The 20,104-nt window shown below is 33.1% G+C and overlaps 1 protein-coding gene across 10 annotated transcripts in view; it reads left to right on the forward strand.

The window, feature by feature from the left end:
- The window catches only part of CCDC178 (coiled-coil domain containing 178), a 426,023-nt gene that overhangs the window by 160,846 nt on the left and 245,073 nt on the right, over nucleotides 1-20,104 (forward strand). For all 10 annotated transcript variants that reach the window (XR_007412090.1, XR_007412089.1, XM_025429202.3 and 7 more), the window contains 5 exons: nucleotides 5,089-5,151; nucleotides 6,602-6,763; nucleotides 8,218-8,331; nucleotides 12,843-12,988; nucleotides 17,687-17,846. Coding sequence is in view for 8 of the 10 variants with exons in the window: in XM_025429202.3 (XP_025284987.1) it covers nucleotides 5,089-5,151; nucleotides 6,602-6,763; nucleotides 8,218-8,331; nucleotides 12,843-12,988; nucleotides 17,687-17,846 (645 nt within the window). In the remaining 2 variants the exon portion in view is untranslated. The remainder of the gene's footprint in view (nucleotides 1-5,088; nucleotides 5,152-6,601; nucleotides 6,764-8,217; nucleotides 8,332-12,842; nucleotides 12,989-17,686; nucleotides 17,847-20,104) is intronic.

A 20,104-nucleotide genomic window follows, 5' to 3' on the forward strand; every position in this document is an offset into this window, starting at 1 on the left:
ATGCTCTTAATTCTTATTATTTCTTTTCTTCTGCTTAGTTTTGATTTAATTTTCTCTCCTTTTTCAGTTTTCTGAGGTTGAAATCTAGATTATTGGTGTTAGGTCTTTCTTTTTTCCTAATATGTGCATTTAGTGCTATAAATTTCTCTTTAAGCACTGCTTAAAGAACTCCTTTAAGCACATTTAATTCTGGAATCTGTCTCCTGATAAATATGTAGATTCTAAACAACACATTGAAAGTAATAATATCTATTTGTTGAATGCTTTGTGTGAATATTGCCTCAGGTAAACTATTTTATATGCGTTGTTTTCTTTTACTTCTGCAATAATTTTGTGGAAAAGAAATGTTATCCTAATTTTACATATGTGAAAACTAATATTTGGTAAATTTGTAGACATACTGATATAGCAACCATGATAACCAGTACTCAGTGTAACTTGGTAGAACGTTTCTGCAAAGTAATATATTAATATATTTAAAAGCTTTATCTATTTTTTAAACTTTTTATTATTGAAATTTTTTTATTATTGAAATATAGTCAACATATAATATCATATTAGTTTCAGGTGCATGACATAGTGATTCAAAATTCTATACATCACTCAGTGCTGACCACAATAAATGTAGTTACTGTCTGTTACCATACAATGTTATTACAATATTAATAATTATATTCCCCTTGCTCTACTTTTCATCTCCATGACTTATTTATTTTACAACTGGAAGTTTGTACCTCTTAATTCCTTTCACCTATTTCTCACATCTGCCTATGTTTCTCCCCCTCTGGCAGCTACCAGTTTGTTCCCTATATTTATAAATTTGTTTCTTTTTGCCTGTTTGTTTGCTTGTTTTAAATTCCACTAGCCAGCATCATTTATTGAATAAACAGTCTTTTCCTTATTGCATATTCTTGCCTCCTTTGTCATATATTAATTGACCATATAATCATGGGTTTATTTCTGCACTCTGTATTCTGTTCCACTGATCAGTGTGTCTGTTTTTGTACCAATACCAAATTGTTTTGATTACTAGAGCTTTGTAGTATATTATGACAACTCTAGCTTTGTTCTTTGTCAAGCTTGCTTTGGCTACCAGGCTCTTTTATTATTCCATGCAAATTTTAGGATTATTTGTTCTAGTTCTGTGAAAAATCCTATTGGTATTTTGATAGGGATTGCATTGAATCTATAGATTAGTAATTTTGGGTAGTATAGATATTTTAACAATATTAATTTTTCCAATTCATGAGCATGATATATCATGTCATTTGTGTTATCTTCATTTTCTTTCATTAATGTTACAATTTTCAGAATATAGGTCTTTCACATCCTTGATTAAATTTATATCCTAGATATTTTATTATTTTTGGTATGATTTTAAATGGGATTGTCTTCTCAATTTCTTCTTCTACTTTATTATTAATGTATAGAAACACAACAGATTTCTATGTATTTTCTTGTATCTTGCAACTTTAGCAAATTCATTTATTAGTTCTAATAATTTTTTGGTAGTCTTTAATGTTTTCTATATATAGTATCATATCATCTCCAAATAGTGACAGTTTTACTACTTTAATTAATTGAATACTTTTTATTACTTTTTCTTGTCTGATTGCTGCATCTAGGACTTTCAGTACTATGTTGAATAAAAGTGCTTAGAGTGAACATCCTTGTCTTATTCCTGATATTAAAAGAAAAGCTTTCAATTTTTCACCATTGAGTATGATGTTAGCTATTGGCTTGTCCTGTATGGCCTTTAGTATGTGATATGTTCCCTCTAAACCTACTTTGTTGAGAGTTTTGAATCATGAACAGATACTGAATTTTGTCAAATGTTTTTTTCTGTATCTGTTGAGATGATCATATGGTTTTATGCTTCATTTTGTTAATTTCATATATCATGTTGACTGACTTGTGGATATTAAACCAGCTATATGTAGAGAACTCTAAATATATTTGTAATGTATAGTTAATTAAAATTATTTCTTAAAACAAGACTTAAAGATTTGCATTCAATTGGTGTAAGATAGATTCTTGCAGTCAACTTTAATACTGGACCTAAAAAGGAATATACCAGAAAGTCCCAATGCATATCTCTGGGTTTGAGGATTCAGGTTATTTTAGTTTTACTCTTTGTAATTTAAAAATGTTTCTACAAAAAAAAAAAAAAACATATGTTTTCATGTAAAAAGAAAGATAAAATAGTGCCTTTGTGTTTATTTTTAGAAAGAATCCGTTTGGGCTGCTACCTGGATTTTTGTTAGAATCCTGGCCACTAAACAGTACTCTAACAATGCAGAGCCAGAACTACTCTGTCCCACTGATTAAGTCCAACTCAGTTATTTGCAGAACTACTAAATTTTTCTATATGATTATAACTCTTAATTTGAAAGTCTTTTTTTTTTTTTTCTGTTCCTGGTTTCAGACCTTATATAATTATTTGTGTTCTCTAACTTTTGTCTTAGCCCCCCTCCATCACTGAAGAGCATACTGCTGTTTACTTCCTTGATTCTGAGCTTATATATATTTATATTTAGTGTTTACTTGTCTTTTCTCTCTGAGTGTGAGTTTCTGGACACAGCATTGTTACATTGCTCTTCAGTTCTTTGTCTTAGCATAGGAGTCTCTTCCAGTAGAATAGCTCTTTGCTGCCACCTTCTGGTTTTTGGCTGCTAAAGCCAGGTAGCAGGTCAAAGGTGACTTTCTTTCCAGCATCTAAGAATGCTCCCTCTTTTCTTTGGCTTCTTTCAAGCTTTTCAAAGTGATCTTTGATACATTTGATATATTTTATTCTCCAAACTAGAATTGACTAGTTGTTACAGAGACTTTATGTCCCCAAAGACTAAATTTTCTACTAACTTTTTACAGAGAAAGCTTGTTGACTTCTGCTCTGACTTCTGCTCTAAAGAATATAAGACTCTAAGACTAGCAAGTATAGAGGGCAGCCACATCCTTCAGGGATAAGTATCCAAAGAAGGAATAAGCATGTAAAAGGGCTGCCTTCCCCCAAAGCAGAGTAAAGTCTTACTGGAGAGAGTGTGGCTATGTCTCAGTGGATGGCCATAATAAGCCACTTGCCAGAGATTTTGATGGAGGTTAAATGGAGTTTCTGGGTAGAGAACCTTGCTACAGGGTAAGCACCATTGGTTTTCTGCATACCAGCTGGCAGCAGTTCTGCAGAAAGAAAAGGAAATAACTGGAATCAGAACAGGGATGTGAAGCACCTTGCTGCCTGCAGCCTTATAAGCCCCTCCACTGCCCTCTATTGATAAAGCCTAACTTAACTCCAGCTGGAAGAAGAAAACTGCTTACATATACAGCTCTAGCATCTCAAATTAGAGTTAAAAGAGTGGATTTAGAGCTAAGAGGCAATAATGAGATAACTGGCACAAATACATAGTGCATATGCAAATTTCTCTAATTCAGTTGGTTTCTATATGTAATTTAGCACCATGCATTGCATTTATCTCAAAACTTGATTCTACTTTAAAGAGTTGCCTACATTTAAAAAAAATTGTCTTTCATTACATTGACATTTTTACATTGACATTTCTTGAAGAGTCTAGACCTGTTATTTTGCAGAATATCTCTCACTATGGATTTATTTTTTGTTTGCTCATGATTAGATTCAGGTTAAACACTTTTGGCAGGAAATTACATAGTTATAATATTGTGTCAATGGAACATCACAAAGCACATTGTATAAATTTGTCTCATTACTAGTGATAGTAAGTTTGATCATGGGTTAACTTTATGACCAACAGACGTGTTCATTTTCCTGTTGTAATTAATAAGTACTCAATTGAATGATATTTTAAGAACATGCATGTCTTCGTTTCCCCCAAAACAACTTCAATTTAGCATCTATTGATAATTCTTGGTTGAATCCATTATTGTAATAGTTGTGAAATGGCAATTGTTGTGGGCTTTTACTCCCTTTATAATGAATTGGTAATGGGAACTGAAAAGTCTGGCACAAACTGAATTGCAGGCCACGTTCATGAAAATGACAGTCTTCTTTCAGTTCTGATTCAGGCACTTGTCTTTGGATTTCCTACCACTTCACCTGTCTCCCAAGTCTCGGGAAAACAGTGTATAGGCCTGGTTTCACTTTCCATCCTTAACATGATGTTTATAAATAAGAATATGTGTGATTATGATATTTCAGTGGATCTTGAGTTTCTCTTCATATAAAGAAATTTTAAAAAACATATATTTTAGTTTGAAAGGACCTAAAACTTTTACAATTTAATTACCCAACCTAGGAACCAAAAGCAATTTGTTTATTTGCTAACGCATTTGTTAACAATTTATTTATTTAGGAAATGTTCTTAGAACTACTATAATTCTTTGTCATTCTCCAGCCTCTCTTCTTGAACATTGTCAATAATAGTTCAATTGATATTTTACTAAGACCACACTCTCTTGTGTTAAGTTTATCATAATATGTATCCATTTAATCCTGATAATGTTTTTAGCAGCTACATGATTCATATTGCATAATTAAAAGGCAGCATCTCTGGTTGCGTGGTAATGTCGAGTATCACTATGGAGACTTTAAATCCACATTTTTTGCCCACTAACTTCCAATGAATGATTTTTTTTTTAAGAAAAAAGAAAAAAAAATCTAGCCAAAAGGAGAACATGATCACATTTTATAAACTTCAAACTTAAATTGTGTTTGTCTTGTTTTCAAAATTGATTGTGTGCCTTCTGGAAAATAATATTAAAAACAAACTGATAGTTTTAAAAAGAGGAATTGAAGACTAAAAGGGAGGAATTGAAAGTTTTTCCCTTTTGATTACTTTGGTATTTTAGTTCATGGATATAAAGTTTAATAAACTGGACTGAACTGAAATTCTATATTCTATTTCTTGGTCTTATGTCACTTACTACCTTTGCTTCAAATAACACAAGGAGTTTTGTTTGTTCAGTTGGTTGGTTTTTGTGTTTTTTTGTAATACTCAATTCTTAATGAATATTTTTTATATAATATAAGTAAAATATATTTTGTGTTAGGAATTGTTTTTAATAATATTTTGATATCCGATAAGTAAAACCTTTTTTTAAAAATTTGGTAATATATAGGGTAGAGAAGAATTCTTGAAAAGACTCACCCGAGGTGAAGTGGCTAATGGAATGATGATTCAGGTAATCCTAATTTGGTTTCAATATTTTCTTCTTCCTTTAATTTGCATTGTACTTAGCATTTTAAATTTGCCTGTAATGAGGCATCTTTTCACTACTTGGTTTGCAAGCCAGCAGTTTTCTCTCCTTAGCTGATGACAGTTGCCCTCTGTGTACGACTAGCAGTATCTGATCATGCATAAAAAAACTGACCTCCCATACACATATCTCATTTTGTGGCTTAATGGGAATTTCTGCCAGTCTAGTAAAAGGGCAGTGAGATCTTATTCCTAAGTGTCTCTTTAGTTTGCTTTGTGATGATGTTATGCTTTCTTTACTTTTAGTGCCTTTCAATTGAATTTCTTTATTTAACACTTAAAGAAAAATATACTATGATATTTCTACATAAGATTTTGAAATTAAATTATTTTAGCTAGCAAAATCAATTTTAATTTTTTTTTATTTTTATCTACCACCTGCATATTCTCTGGAACCAAGGTTGAGTGTTTCGATCTTTGACATGTTTCTAGAATGCCTCTTTCAGAAATATGTAAATACTTGAAATTACAAAAATAAAATCAAGAGGCAAAACATTTTATAAACTTATTTGAGGTTATCTGCACCTCTGGTCTTCTTTGAAATAAACACAAATTGTGATTTTTTTTCTGTTAGGAAATTTGGCATTTCCTTTTTTTTTTTTTTAATATTTATTTATTCATGAGAAACACAGAGAGAGAGGGGCAGAGACACAGGCAGAGGGAGAAGCAGGCTACATGCAGGGAGCCTGATGTGGGACTTGATCCCCGGACTACAGGATCATGTCCTGGGCCAAAGGCAGATGTTCAACCACTGAGCCACCTAGGTGTCCCAAATTTGGCATTTGCAAACATATAAAAGCACTCTCTCTACTTCTATATGTTGAAAATGCCAAGTGCTTCTTCTCTCTATGAATATATATGTTCAGTAATTCCATAATCTTCTAGCCCTTTCTGCTTAATATTGTATCATTAACTTCTTATTCATTGATTTCGTTGGATCTTAGATTACAGGAATTGCATATATATCAATATTTGTTGTTAGTGTGCTTCTTAGCCTTATTATCTTCCAGCACTTACTTAAGAATGTTTGATTTTTATTGTCTATATTAATTTTTTTCTCACATTTTTCTAGCAATAACTATGCATTTTTTAAAGATGCTATATTCAGACTTACTGCTTTTTATGGTGGCATAACTTTTTTTAAATTTTCAAAAAACAAACATTACTGCCTGATTTACGATTGAGACTCAATATTTTTTTTATTTTTAAATTTTTAATTCCAGTTAGTTAACATATAGTAAAATATTAGCTTCAGGTGTACAATATAGTGATTCAGCAAGTCTGTATATCACCTGTGCTTATCACAAGTACACTCCTTAATCCCCATGTTTAGGTAATTAATAACTGAATGAATTATGTAAAATCTTTTCTGGCAGAAAAAACTGTATTCTATTCAAGAAGAACAAATACTTGAGAGGAGGGAGCTTTTGGAAAAGAGAGCAACGTATGCTCTAGCACTGGCAGAGCTAGAGACACCTCTGCTTAAACTAGAAGAAGATGCTGTAAGAATCAGAACTACTCACAAAGAACATTCTGATGTAAGCATTTATAATTCATCCAGAAGCTTATTTCCAGGAATATTTAGGTCAACAAATCATGTATGTGATTTTACATTATTACTTGGAATATTATGATTTCATATAGGAAGCCATAAAAGCATGAACAAAATATATATTTTATGACCAGACACTATTAGTGATTGCCCACTATGTTAAATTTAATTCAAAGTGTTCCTGCTTATTAAGAAAATGTTAAAACTGTGTTTGCTCAAATATAAAATATTTGCATCTTGATATTTTTATAGTAAATATTCGATGTATGTAGAAGAAGTTAAGACACGTAGGATGAAAAATAAAGCAAATATCAATAAAGTATTTTCAAAACAACAAGTTTATGGCAGTAACTGATATTACTAGCCCTTCCCAAAGAAAAATTTAGTAGAAAAATATGTATGCATCATGTCATTAGTCTTTTGGAAAAGTAGAGGGTGTGGTAAGAGTTATATATTCTTGTCCTTAGATGCAGGGAGAACATACATATATTCATTTGAGCCATTTTGGCAACAGGATTTTTCTTTGTGAATGATGATGTAACTTTATAATCTTAGTTTTCAGTAATTTTCAGTATTTTTTAATTAAAAAAACTTCATGATTTATAAAATGTTCCCATTATGATAGTTTATTTTGATCTTCAAAACCTCCCTATGAAATAGCCATGGCGAGTTTATCCGTATCATAGACTGCAGAAAACTTGGGCATAAATGCATGAAGCAACTCGTACAAGGGCATAAAACATGGCAACAACAAATTCTGAGTATACTACTGTACTCAAGATTCTTAATTGCTTATCCTAGAGCTCATGTAATGAATATATAACCAGTACTAACACCTAGTGAGATAAATGATTTTAATAATGGCTCCTCCTTACATTAGTGATGGAAATTTATTAATTGCTTCAAAAGCCTCAGTATAATCATCTGAGTATAATGAATTCCTGAAAAGATTAATGACTTTTATTCCCCCTTATTTTATAATAGCCATTGTTTTATCTCATCTTATAGTTCAATAATCTATTTTTGTTTTTATTATATTTTAATAGTTTATAAATTGTAAGAACTATCAATTTAACACAAACTTGAAAATAATAGATTTTTATGTATTTTTGGTAATGATTACTGACAATTTGTATTTGGAGTTTTAATTTTGGTTAAGATATTTTAAATATCATATTAAAAACTTAGTTGCTATGTGAGTTTGTTAGTTTTTGTTACTTAGCTAAAATTGACTACATGTTGGTTTTCTCAAGTAATTCAAATGGAATATTGGGATGTGGATATCATAATATGTTTTTATAATTCATGTGTGGTGGTCCTTTTCCTTTATACCAAAATATATATTGTTATTAATAAAATAGTTACTTGGGAGCCATTTGGTCTAAGCCAGGGTAATTGGATTATAAATGCTGCTCATGTTAATTTCTAAATGTCTTCTAGATGTTAAATGATATAACTGAGAGGAGAGACTATGTTAAAAGAAATGTGGAAAGAACAAAGAAAAAATTGCGAAGAAAGGGGAAGAAAACACGTGATGCAATAACAGAAACTGGGGTAAAATTTTAATATAAAAAACAATTATGGATTTTCAGCTTCTTTATGTCAATGAAAACTGCTCAAGCAAATTTATTTTAGGTGGATGCCTCTCATTTCTAATTGGTTGCACTAAGTAGTTTCTATAACATACACTCATGCACACCCACACAGTTTCTCTGTCTTCATTTTTTTCTCTTTTTCCATTGTACTAGTACGTCCTCCTGTTAATCTCTCCTACTAAATAGAGGTAGGAATTTGTATTGTATTAAATAGAACAATGTTTCTACAGATGAGACCCAGTATACAGACAGAAACATCTGTTAATATCCGACATCTCAGTTTTACCCTCAATCTCGTGTATCGGCAACATGAACAAATGGTCATATATCAAAGAACTCAGAGCTTTTTCCAAGATATAAATATTTGCTCCCTGAAAGTCCTCATCTCTAATATTCTGCTTTTAAAGAATCACTGGATATGAGGAAGTGGATATAGTCCATTGTCTTTAACTTGCTATCCTCTGGATATATTTTAAAGTTTATACCAATTAGATTTGTTGGTAGACAGCATGTAGGCTATGAGATAGAGGTATAATCATATCATTTTTAAAAAGTTTGCTCTGTACCAGGCCACAGAAAAAATATAAAAATTATCAAGGAAAATAATAACAGGAACAGATACTGATATTTTGCATGTTCTCTATATACGAGACATTATTTTAAGTGCTCAGACATATTAACTCATTTCAACTTCATAATTACTCTATGGAGATTGTAATATTATTATCCCCATTCTACAGTTGAAGAATCTAATGCCTTGTTTTTGAATTTATTTGTTCAGTTTCACACAGTTCGTTAATGGTGGAGTTGAGATTCACTAAATCTGGCACTGGCATTAGAGTCTGTGCTCTTAACCATTCCATTATTCTGGTGAGATCATACAGGTTACTTTCGTTGGATACAATGAAGCAAAATCAGACTCAATAACAAAAAAATAGTGCAAAAAGAGAACAGATTACTTGAAATACTTTTTGAATTATATTTTTCATTATTATTTGTTTCTGTGTTGTTTTAGAAGCATAAATTATTGATAAATGACTGATGATAAACTACAGGAAAATTTATGGAACAGGCCAAGGTAATACTTTAGTGTTACCAATAAATTATTTTGGTGAGAAAAACTTAAAGTACTTAGCATATCTATAAGGAGAAAAAGAAGATAAAAACAGCCACGGAAAAAATTAAAAGAGGGATCCCTGGGTGGCGCAGGGGTTTGGTGCCTGCCTTTGGCCCAGGGCGCGATCCTGAAGACCCGGGATCGAATCCCACGTCGGGCTCCTGGTGCATGGAGCCTGCTTTCCCCTCTGCCTGTGTTTCTGCCTCTCTCTCTTTCTCTCTCTGTGACTATCATAAATAAATAAACATTTAAAAAAAAATTAAAAGAGACATAATTATATATTAGTAAGAGAAAGAATGCTATTTTGCATAAAATTTTGTTTTAAAATTTAGATGATAGGGGATCCCTGGGTGGCTCAGCAGTTTGGCACCTGCGTTCTGCTCAGGGCGTGATCCTGGAGTCCTAGGATTGAGTCCCACATCGGGCTCCCTGCAAGGAGGCTGCTTCTCCCTCTGCCTATGTCTCTGCCTCTCTCTCTCTCTCTCTGTGTCTCTCACGAATAAATAAATAAAATCTTTAAAAAAGTAAAATAAAATAAAATTTAGATGAGGTATATAATTTATTTATAAAATACAAGTAATGAAAAATGAATAAAGAGGGAAAATCACAATAAGAGTAGAATGATAATTATAGAATAAATGCAATTTGTCTATACTCTACCACTAGCCACAAGAACAAGCGTAGGGCCACCTAGGTGGGTCAGTCGTTTAAGCCTCTGACTCTTGATCTCAGCTCAGGTCATGATCTCAGGGTTTTGAGATCGAGCCCCACATCAGGCTCTGTGTGGGGCATAGAGCCAACTTGAGATTCTCTATCTCCCTCTTCTTCTGCCCCTCTCCCCTAGCTTGGACATGTGCATACTTTTTGCAAACCAAAGATATCATGGAATATTGCTATGTGTTTGTGGAATTGCAGGTAGTTTGGTATGACCAGAGAGCAGGGCACCTATTATAAGAGTGAAAAGAGATGACTCTAGTGAGATGGGTGATACACAGATGAAGAAATGCCTCATGCACCATACTGTTGAACCCCAAACTGTTATAATGTTAAACATCATTAATAGAATTTACTAACAGTTTTTATGCTGATAGATGTACAAGCCATGCTGTAGGCCCCATTTCTGTCTTCTAAGAATTTAAGACAAATAATTTTTACGACAGATACTTTTATCTTTTACTGTGGCTAAGCATTTCAATCATGGGCCAAGCTAAACATGAATTACTGAATTTTTACTATTTTTAATCCTAATTTAAATCTTAGGCATAGATTCTAAACTTATTTAGATAATAAAAATAAATATATTAAATCTTAAATAAAAATTAAAAATATAATTTGAAATAAATCATTCAGAATCTGAATATAATCTGTATTACCTAGATTTTTTTAAATATGTGACTTAAAAGTTTTGAAGATAAGGAAATGATGGAAAATGTTGTATACTAAAACATTAATTAACTGCTAATTCAGATTTTTAGACTCTTTCAGGTCTGGACATGAAAGTATTCTTGGTTTGGAAAGCCTTCAAATTATTGAAGCCTGTGTCCCCCAGGCTAGAGAAAAAATAAGCCAAATAGTTGCCGATTATAAAAGTACTGTTTTATGCCTTTCTTCCCATTTGCTCTGGTGGCATTTCAGCATTTATCAAAAGACTTACAAATGGCTCTGGCGGGGGAGGTCCCCAAACTTTTACTCAATAGAGACGTGTATATTTGTACTCCTGATTGACATGCAACATTTAACAGCTTCTCTTTAGACTCATCTCATTATAGTGAAGTTTCTGTTATTTTTGATGCCATGGAAGGGGATATGCTATCCATATTTATCGGAACTCACTGATGGTACCTATTACAGTTCCAAAATGCCATTTTTTTTTTCTTTTCATTCCTGTCTGCAGGAAGTGTGTGTCTCTTTCTTTCCTTTAGTATAGAGTTTTCTGACACCAGATTCAGCACCACTGAATTGGCAGGTATGCTCTAAGTTGTTGATACCATTGCTTCTGAGGTCTTCTCAGTTTTCTGTGAGACCTTCATTCAAGATTAAGGTGTGAATTATGGAATCTGACTCAAAAGTCAAGTTTAGTGATAGCATTGCTGTACTCAGAGTTGCCTATCTTCTTTAACTCCTACCTACTTACTTTATTCCATACTTGTACATCTTCACACTTTTTAGGGGGTGTTGACTTTTCTCTCAGTAATAATATAATATAACCAGCAGTTATATTATATAATATAACCAGCAGACTGGTCACATTGAAGGATCTTAGTCAGCCATCTTTCAGCTACACTCAGGTATTAAAAACAAACAAAAACAAACCCACAATTTTCATTTATCAGTAGACTGATTCCAGAACTTTCAGAAAAAGAAAGAAACGGAGGGTATGAAAATCCAAATAGAGTATCCAGTGTTGAAAGTCATAGACAGATTTTTTTTTAGATTTATTTATTTATTCATGAGAGACAGCGAGAGAAAGAGAGGCAGAGAGAGACACAGGCAGAGGGAAAAGCAGCAGGCTCCATGCAGTGAACCCGATGCGGGACACGATCCCAGGTGTCCAGGATCATGCCCTGGGCTGAAGGCGGTGCTAAACCGCTGAGCCACCAGGGCTGCCCTAGGAGATTTTTATAAAAAATAAATATAAAAGATTAGCCTTTCTTAGTAAAGTCTATAAGAGTAGTGAAAGAATAAGGGAGCAAATGGGGGAAAAGGGAAGAAAATGGGAGCAGAGAGAGCAGTTGAGATCTGAAATCAGCTGGGAGAGTAGTACTAATTAGAAGCAATGCCAGAAGTGGGGAACAACATTCAGTAAGTCAGTCATCCAGTCAGTAAATTATTCAGTCAATATAAATATCAACAGTCATGAAGGGATCATGCAAAAAATAGATGCAAAATCAAATCTTCGGTCTGGAATTGTACAGGCCAGCCTTGGAAAAGTGTATTGGTATTAAACGTCAACTTCTTTTGTTTGAAAAATCAGGACAATGTATATCCTTGCCCACCTTCAATGTACAAGTTTGAAAAACAGCAACCACATGTTTATTTTGAAAGGACATGCCTTTAAGATGTGCATGTATTGGGGTATGTGAAGGGGGAGACAGCGCAGAGGAGAAGGAGAAAAGGGAGACTAAGGAGAGAGACTAACTATATAGTTAGTTGTACGTAATCTTTTAGAAGATCTTATCAGATGTAACTATGGAGAAGAGAAAGAACATAAACCTAAGTTGTTACTTACACTGATAAGAAGATACTATTTGCTTTTTTATTATTCACATGGCCAAATGTAATTATGTCCTTAAATTGCAAGGATTTGAAAATTCTAGTATTTATAATAAAACATCTTTGAATTTATTTTTCAGGAAAAACGCTCAATAATTTTCAAAGAAATAGAGACCACTAAAAGTAAAACAATGATTTATCATGCAAAAATAGTTCAATTGAATAAGAACTTAAAAGAAAAAGAGAAAGAAAAGGATATTTTTGCTCAGACACTTGAGAGTTTAAAGTAAGTACTTAAATTTTATAAAAGTAATTAAAATATTAGATGTTCAACGTATTATCTATAAAAGAAATAAGACCAAATTTCTTTAAGGTTTATTCTTAATTGTTCCCACTAATTTCAGTATTTCTCACTCACATGACATGGTTAATAATACATAGTTTTTCACCCAACCTTTTTAGTAAGTTTTGAAGTAAGCCTTTAGAAATAGTCTGCAAAATCTCATGTAATTTGTTCATATTTATTGTCTTCAGAAACCTCTTATTCAGTTTCTTTATTAGCCAGGGGCATACCTGACAAGGGTTAGTAAGGTTTTTCACTCTCCATAAACCCTCACTTAGAATTTACATACTCTTCCTTTATGGCTTTTTGGTTCTTTTTTTTTTTTTTAAAGATTGTATTTATTTATTCATGAGAGACACAGAGGAGAGCAGAGAGAAAAGCAGGCTCCCTGTAGGGAGCCTGATGTGGGACTTGAATCCAGGATCCTGGGATCATGACCTGAGCCAAAGGCAGATGCTCAACCACTGAGCCACTCAGGTGCCCCCTTTTTGGTTCTTATTCTCTATTTTGTAATACATTGAGAACAGAGCTTGAAGGACTTCTGGAAGATATGCAGTGTTCACATTTAGGAATTATAGTTTGATTTAAATAAGGCTAACACAGCATTAGCAAAATCATAGCACTTGAGGGATAAAATGCCAGAAAAACAGTTATGCGCAACTTGATTATCTTACACTATGATAAAATGAAGTCAGTGCACTCAATAAGGATTTATTTAGCTGTTACTACTATAGGGTAAAAACTTATGTTCAAATGATCATACAACTTTATCTAAAAAACACAAAATCATATTCAGTGTATCATGTAAATAACAAGGAATTATGTTTACTTCGAAAGATATTTATTCATGTTATTTAACATCTGTAAGAATATTTTGAGATTCAGTGGTATAAATCTAAGATTATATAATTCACACTAAACTTATAAAGATTTCGTTTAGGAGCTAGTGAATTTCTTTTCTTCAGAATTCTTATCATTTCAGTTCTAATATTTTCTTCTATTCTGTGGCTAGATTATATTGCCTTTGGAACAAGAGTGGTTATCGTGTCCCAGTGAATCAGTTCCCTCTCCCAACTTGACAAAACTGCCTTCTCACAGGAAAAAGAGAAAAAGAATAGCTGATGCTGTGACAATGTTTATAGATCTTTTAATTAACAATGATGATGGATAATGTCAAATAATATTTAAAGTTACCGTTGATTGACTTCCTAATGTACCAAGCACCTTGTGGGCAATCTGTGTACCTTATCTTATCCAATTCTCACAGCAAAATTTTAAATTATGTAATAACATTCTCATATGAATACTGAGGAAATACAAGCTCAGGGAAATTAAGTGATTGTCATTGTACAGCTAATCAGTGGTAGAACCAGCTCCAGTTTAGGTCCATCTTGTTCCAAAGTGTGTACTTTTGCAACTGTGCACATGGACTTCCTAAATGAGAATTGGAAAGGAAGATTATTGCAAATAATCTACTGGTATTTTCAATAGGTGATTGTATCAAGTTAATCATTATTTATTGAGAGTGCATCTAGTGCCAGACACCAACAAGGACAGAAACAACAAATGGGAAGGTGTAACTTCAAGTATCTAAAGATAATTTTAGAAATACAAACTTACATATACAAAACTATTAAAATGTGGGGTTCAGAATAATAGCTGTTCTTGACTCTAATTTTTACAATTGTAAAAGAATTTAAACCCTGACCCATAGGACTTCAGAATTTTTTCTTTTTATCACTATGAGAAAGGAAACGCTATTTTCTTTTCTTTTCTTTTTTTTTTTTTTTGGAAACACTATTTTCATGCAGAGATATGCATATATAGTCTATATAATGTATATGTGGGTACATATATATAATTAACTAATAAAAATGCAGTATTGAATGTAATCCAATATCAAAATGCTTAGCATAGTGAACAAAATATATGTGGTCAAGATACAATGATAGCAGGGAGCAACTATGAGCAACTTTTTTGGCTCTGGCCACACCAGCTCTTCCCCATGTGAATTTCATGGTTTCCAGGTTTCCTAATATTGATACTAGTGAATATCTATATAGGATACCGCATAAGAATTTTGGATGTTTTGATATGAGTGATGAAGTGGAAAAAACATGGGCAACACAGATTAAAGGGAAGACCTTATTCTATTTGTTTTTGGTTTGGGTTTTTTTTGTTGTTGTTGTTTTGTTTTTAGAATTTTTATTTTATTTTATTTGTATATTTTTTATTGGAGTTCGATTTGCCAACATATAGCATAACACCCAGTGCTCATCGTCAAGTGCTCCCCTCAGTGCCCATCAGCCAGTCACCCCTACCCCCCGCCCACCTCCATTCCCCTACCCCTTGTTCATTTCCCAGAGTTAGGAGTCTCTCATGTTCTGTCACCCTCACTGATATTTCCCACTCATTTTCTCTCCTTTCCCTTTATTCCCTTTCACTATTTTTTATATTCCTCAAATGAATGAGACTATATAATGTTTGTCCTTCTTCGATTGACTTACTTCACTCAGCATAATACCCTCCAGTACCATCCACATCAAAGCAAATGGTGGGTATTTGTCGTTTCTAATGGCTGAGTAATATTCCATTGTATACATAGACCACAGCTTCTTTATCCATTCATCTTTCAATGGACACCGAGGCTCCTTCCACAGTTTGGCTATTGTGGACATTGCTGCTGTGAACATTGGGGTGCAGGTTTCCCAGCGTTTCCCGGCATCTGTATCTTTGGGGTAAATCCCCAACAGTTCAATTGCTGGGTCTTAGGGTAGTTCTGTTTTTAACATTTTGAGGAACCTCCACACAGTTTTCCAGAGTGGCTGCAACAGTTCACATTCCCACCAACAGTGCAAGAGGGTTCCCCTTTCTCCACAGCCTCTCCAACATTTGTTATTTCCTGTCTTGTTAATTATCACCATTCTCACTGGTGTAAGGTGGTATCTCATTGTGGTTTTGATTTGTATTTCCCTGATGGCCAGTGATGTGGAGCATTTTCTCAAGTGCTTGTTGGCCATGTCTATGTCTTCCTCTGTGAGATTTCTGTTCATGTCTTTTGCCCATTTCATGATTGGATTGTTTCTTTGCTGTTGAGTTTAATAAATTTAATATTTTTTATAGATCTTGGATACTAGCCCTTTATCTGATATGTCATTGGCAAATATCTTCTCCCATTCTATAGGTTGTCTTTTAGTTTTTGACCTTGTTCTATTTGAAAGGAGAGGCTCACATCTAAAAATGTGAACAAAAGAGTTGTTCTCAAATTTCAAATTTCTGGTAACAGCTATAGTAGAGAAAGAGAGGGCAGCCCAGGTGGCTCAGCGGTTTAGTGTTGCCTTTGGCCCAGGGCGTGATCCTGGGGACCTGGGTTCGAGTCCCACGTCGGGCTTCCTGGATGGAGCCTGCTTCTCCCTCTGCCTGTGTCTCTGCCTCTCTGTGTGTCTCTCATGAGTGAATAAATAAAATCTTAAAAAAAAAAAAGTGGTAGCCGTCCTTTGAAAAAAAAAGATTATTTAGTGTTGAGCTGCTGAATCAAACAGAGTAAGACAAAACTGGACTGGCATTCTGGTTCTGTATTTACTAGTGGGCTTATATAAGCTAATCATGGTGAAGTTTAGTTTCCTCATCTGTAAATCACTGTAATTATTATTCTTTTATAAGGTTGTTGTATTAAATGAGATATTATATTCAAAGCACTTTAACATTTCAGCTCCTCGAAAACTTTAGTCCTGCTGCCTTTTTAGCTAACTGCAAATGATTCACTTTTCTATACCAGCAAAGATAAAAACAAATATGGGTAACATAAAACTGTGGTGAGCTTTTGCAGCTCTATTTATTCTGCATTCTGTGTTAGTGATCAACTCTGGCAATTATTTCTTAAGTGTATTTGTTTTCAGTGTTGTTTTAACCACTTTTTGATTTTTTTTTCTACCTGTGTTGTTCCTTATTTGAATAAAAATCATTTAACCTCTGTGTCAGAATATACTTAGTTACAGATGCCAAAATATACACACACATGCACATGCACACATAAACAAATATTAACACAACAGCTTGAACTAAACAGTAGGGAAATGTGTCATCTTATATAATAGGGGCTCTTGGGTAGAGTAAGCTGCAGAGCTGGTTGATTTAGCAGCTCAACATTAGGTACTCATTTTTTTCTCTTTCCACTATGTCCATTGATATAAAGCTTGAAAACATGACCTTCACATTTAGTAGATGTTGAGCCTTTTCTACATAGAATTAGGTCCTTGTCTTTCATCTTATTAGGCTAAATTAATATGTATGTTCACTCCTAAATAATTAGCCACTTGCTAGTTGGTTTAACCTATTTAGAATGTATTGTTGGTGTTATATGCTGCATGGAGGAGGGGTTCTTTTGGAATGACAACAAAATAGAAACATGCTGGGTAGGCAACCAAGAGAATATACTAAATTTCTCCAGAGATTTCCTTCCAACTGGATCATTTAGAAGTAGCTCTGTGGAGGTAGATCTATAGAAAGGATTAGGGAATTTTTCCCAAACCCTTCAGTTCTAAGACTTTGCAATATTGGCTCTTTTAAAATGTATCACAAATGTATTTTAAAAAATAAAATAGGAATTGATTAGTGGCAAATACATTTGTTTCTTTGTAGGAACCAATTTGTAACTATGAGATACAAAAAGGAACATGCTCAAGCTGTGTTTGATCATCTTGTAAGTGAGAAAAAAATCTATGAAGAGAGACTTTATGAGGAAGAACAGAGGTATCGAACACTCATTACCATGAGGCAAAAAACTCTGGCAGATATTAAAGTGAGTATTATTTTTGGCCTGTCTTAGAATGAAAGAAATACAGTGATAGTGCAATTAGCAGCTAGTTTGAGGCACCCATTTTTCATCTTAAAGTAGCAAAGATGTTTAAATTTTAAAAGTAAATCTCTTAGCATAATAAGCATGTCACTTCTTATTTTTTCTTATAAGTAAATATAGTCTTCACACACTATATTGTACTTTTTGGTGCATCTTACATGCACTCTCATTTTGTTGTTACAGACCTTCCTTGACTTGTGAGGAAGTTATATTCCAGTAAACTAATTGGGAGTTGAAAATATTGTCAAAATGCATTTAATATACTTAACATACCCAGCATCATAGCTTAGCCTAGCCTACCCTAAATGTGCTCAGAACACTTACATTAGCCTGCTGTTGGGCAAAATCATCTAACACAAAGCCTATATTATAATAAAGTGTTGAATATTTCATATAATTTATTGACTACTGAGCTGAAAGTGAAAAACAGAATAGTGTGGGTACAGGATGGTTTTAAGTGTATCAGTTGTTTACCCTCATGATCACACCACGGCTGACTTCAGGCTGAGGTTTACTGCCACTGCCCAACATCGTGGGAGAGTATCCTACCCCATACTACTAGGCTGGGAAACAATAAAAATTCAAAATTTGAAGTACTGAATGCATATAGCTTTTGCGTCATAAAATTTTAAAATTCATGAGTGGAACCATTGTCAGAGACCTTCTATACTTGTTTATTTTGAAGTCTACTGGTTTAGAAGTATGTTTATTCCAGACCCACTTTTATGTTTTTAGTGGGAGATATAAGAATAGTAAAATTTTGTTTCTGAATAAACACACTCTAAATGTTTATCAACTCCTTTTAAAAGAATATTTCATGATCTTTTCCTGTAGAAAATTTTTGCATGGGTTTTAATTGCACTGTAAACCTGCTAGTTAGAAACAGAAATCGTAATATTTTTTAGATTTGAAGTTTAAGTTTTATAAAGCTATACATATTAAATTTCTTATAGAACATGAGTAAATGATATATATTTAGTTAAGTGATTCCTATCCTTGTTTTATATTTTGGATTAGTTTTTGTTACATTTAATTGTAATAATGAATACTATGGTGTTTTCAGTATATATATATTAAAATTGCTTATTCTTGAGAGATACAATGGGAAATTACTCCTAAAAAATAAAGAATTCTGCTACATCTTATTAAAACTATTTTCTGCAAAACCTTTAAAGATATATGTAATAACATAATATACTTTTATAAGCTTTTTTGATTTTGATATTTATATATTCAACTATTATATATATTCATATACTCAATTACTATTGTCCTTTTTTTCATTTTCAAAGACATTGATTCATTTTTTAAAATTGGAGCAAATATACATTAAACACGTATGTTGGTTAATTAACAGCATTTTTAGTGCTATTTCTGTGATCCTTCTATAGAAAAGTATTAATAAAAAAACCAATTTTTAAATAATAGTGTTAACTAATATTCTAACATTTTAAATATGGCCATTACATACAAAAAGGGTATTTGTGGGGGTGGGGGCCCTAAAAAATATGAAAATAATTGGTGCCATCTAGTGGAAATAAATGATGCCTTCTCCTGCAGAAGTTCCTGAATCATTGAGAGCAAAAATCTCAAGATTTGTGATATATGGACGAACTGGGGAGGTTTAGACTCAAATGCACCCCTCAAAAAAGAGAAGGCTTAAGTTATTTACTGATTTAAACATCATTCTCTACCTCATATTTTATCACAGCAGTAGAATTAGCTGTTTGAATTCAACCACATTTTCCAATCGTACTGGTGCTGAGAACACAGTGGGATCTCAATAATCATTTATTGACTGGCATTTCAGCACTTTAATGAAACAATAATAATTAGTGAAATGGCAAAATATGGTCAGCAGGAGAGAGACAAAGAAAAAATCCTGTATAACTATCCTCTCAGAAATGGAGATTTGTATTTTTTCCAGCCAGAATTTTGTCTCTGCCTTCCATTCTGAAATGTACCTACCTCCAGCCACTTGTCTCATCACATGGCTTTCTGTTTTGTCTTTAGTACCAGTCTCTGTCTGAACTTGTTTTGTTCATTTGTTTTTACTTGTTTGTTGTCTGCCTGTATCTTGCAATACTAATGTATTGTGAGTGTGGACAGGAGATTTTCTGTCACATTCTTCTCTGTATCCTAAAAGGTTAGAACTATGCCTGGCACAAGGGAGGCACTGAGTGAATACTCATTGAATGACT

The sequence above is a fragment of the Canis lupus genome, chromosome 7 (assembly GCF_003254725.2).
Source record: "Canis lupus dingo isolate Sandy chromosome 7, ASM325472v2, whole genome shotgun sequence".
Classification (NCBI taxonomy): Eukaryota; Metazoa; Chordata; class Mammalia; order Carnivora; family Canidae; genus Canis; species Canis lupus.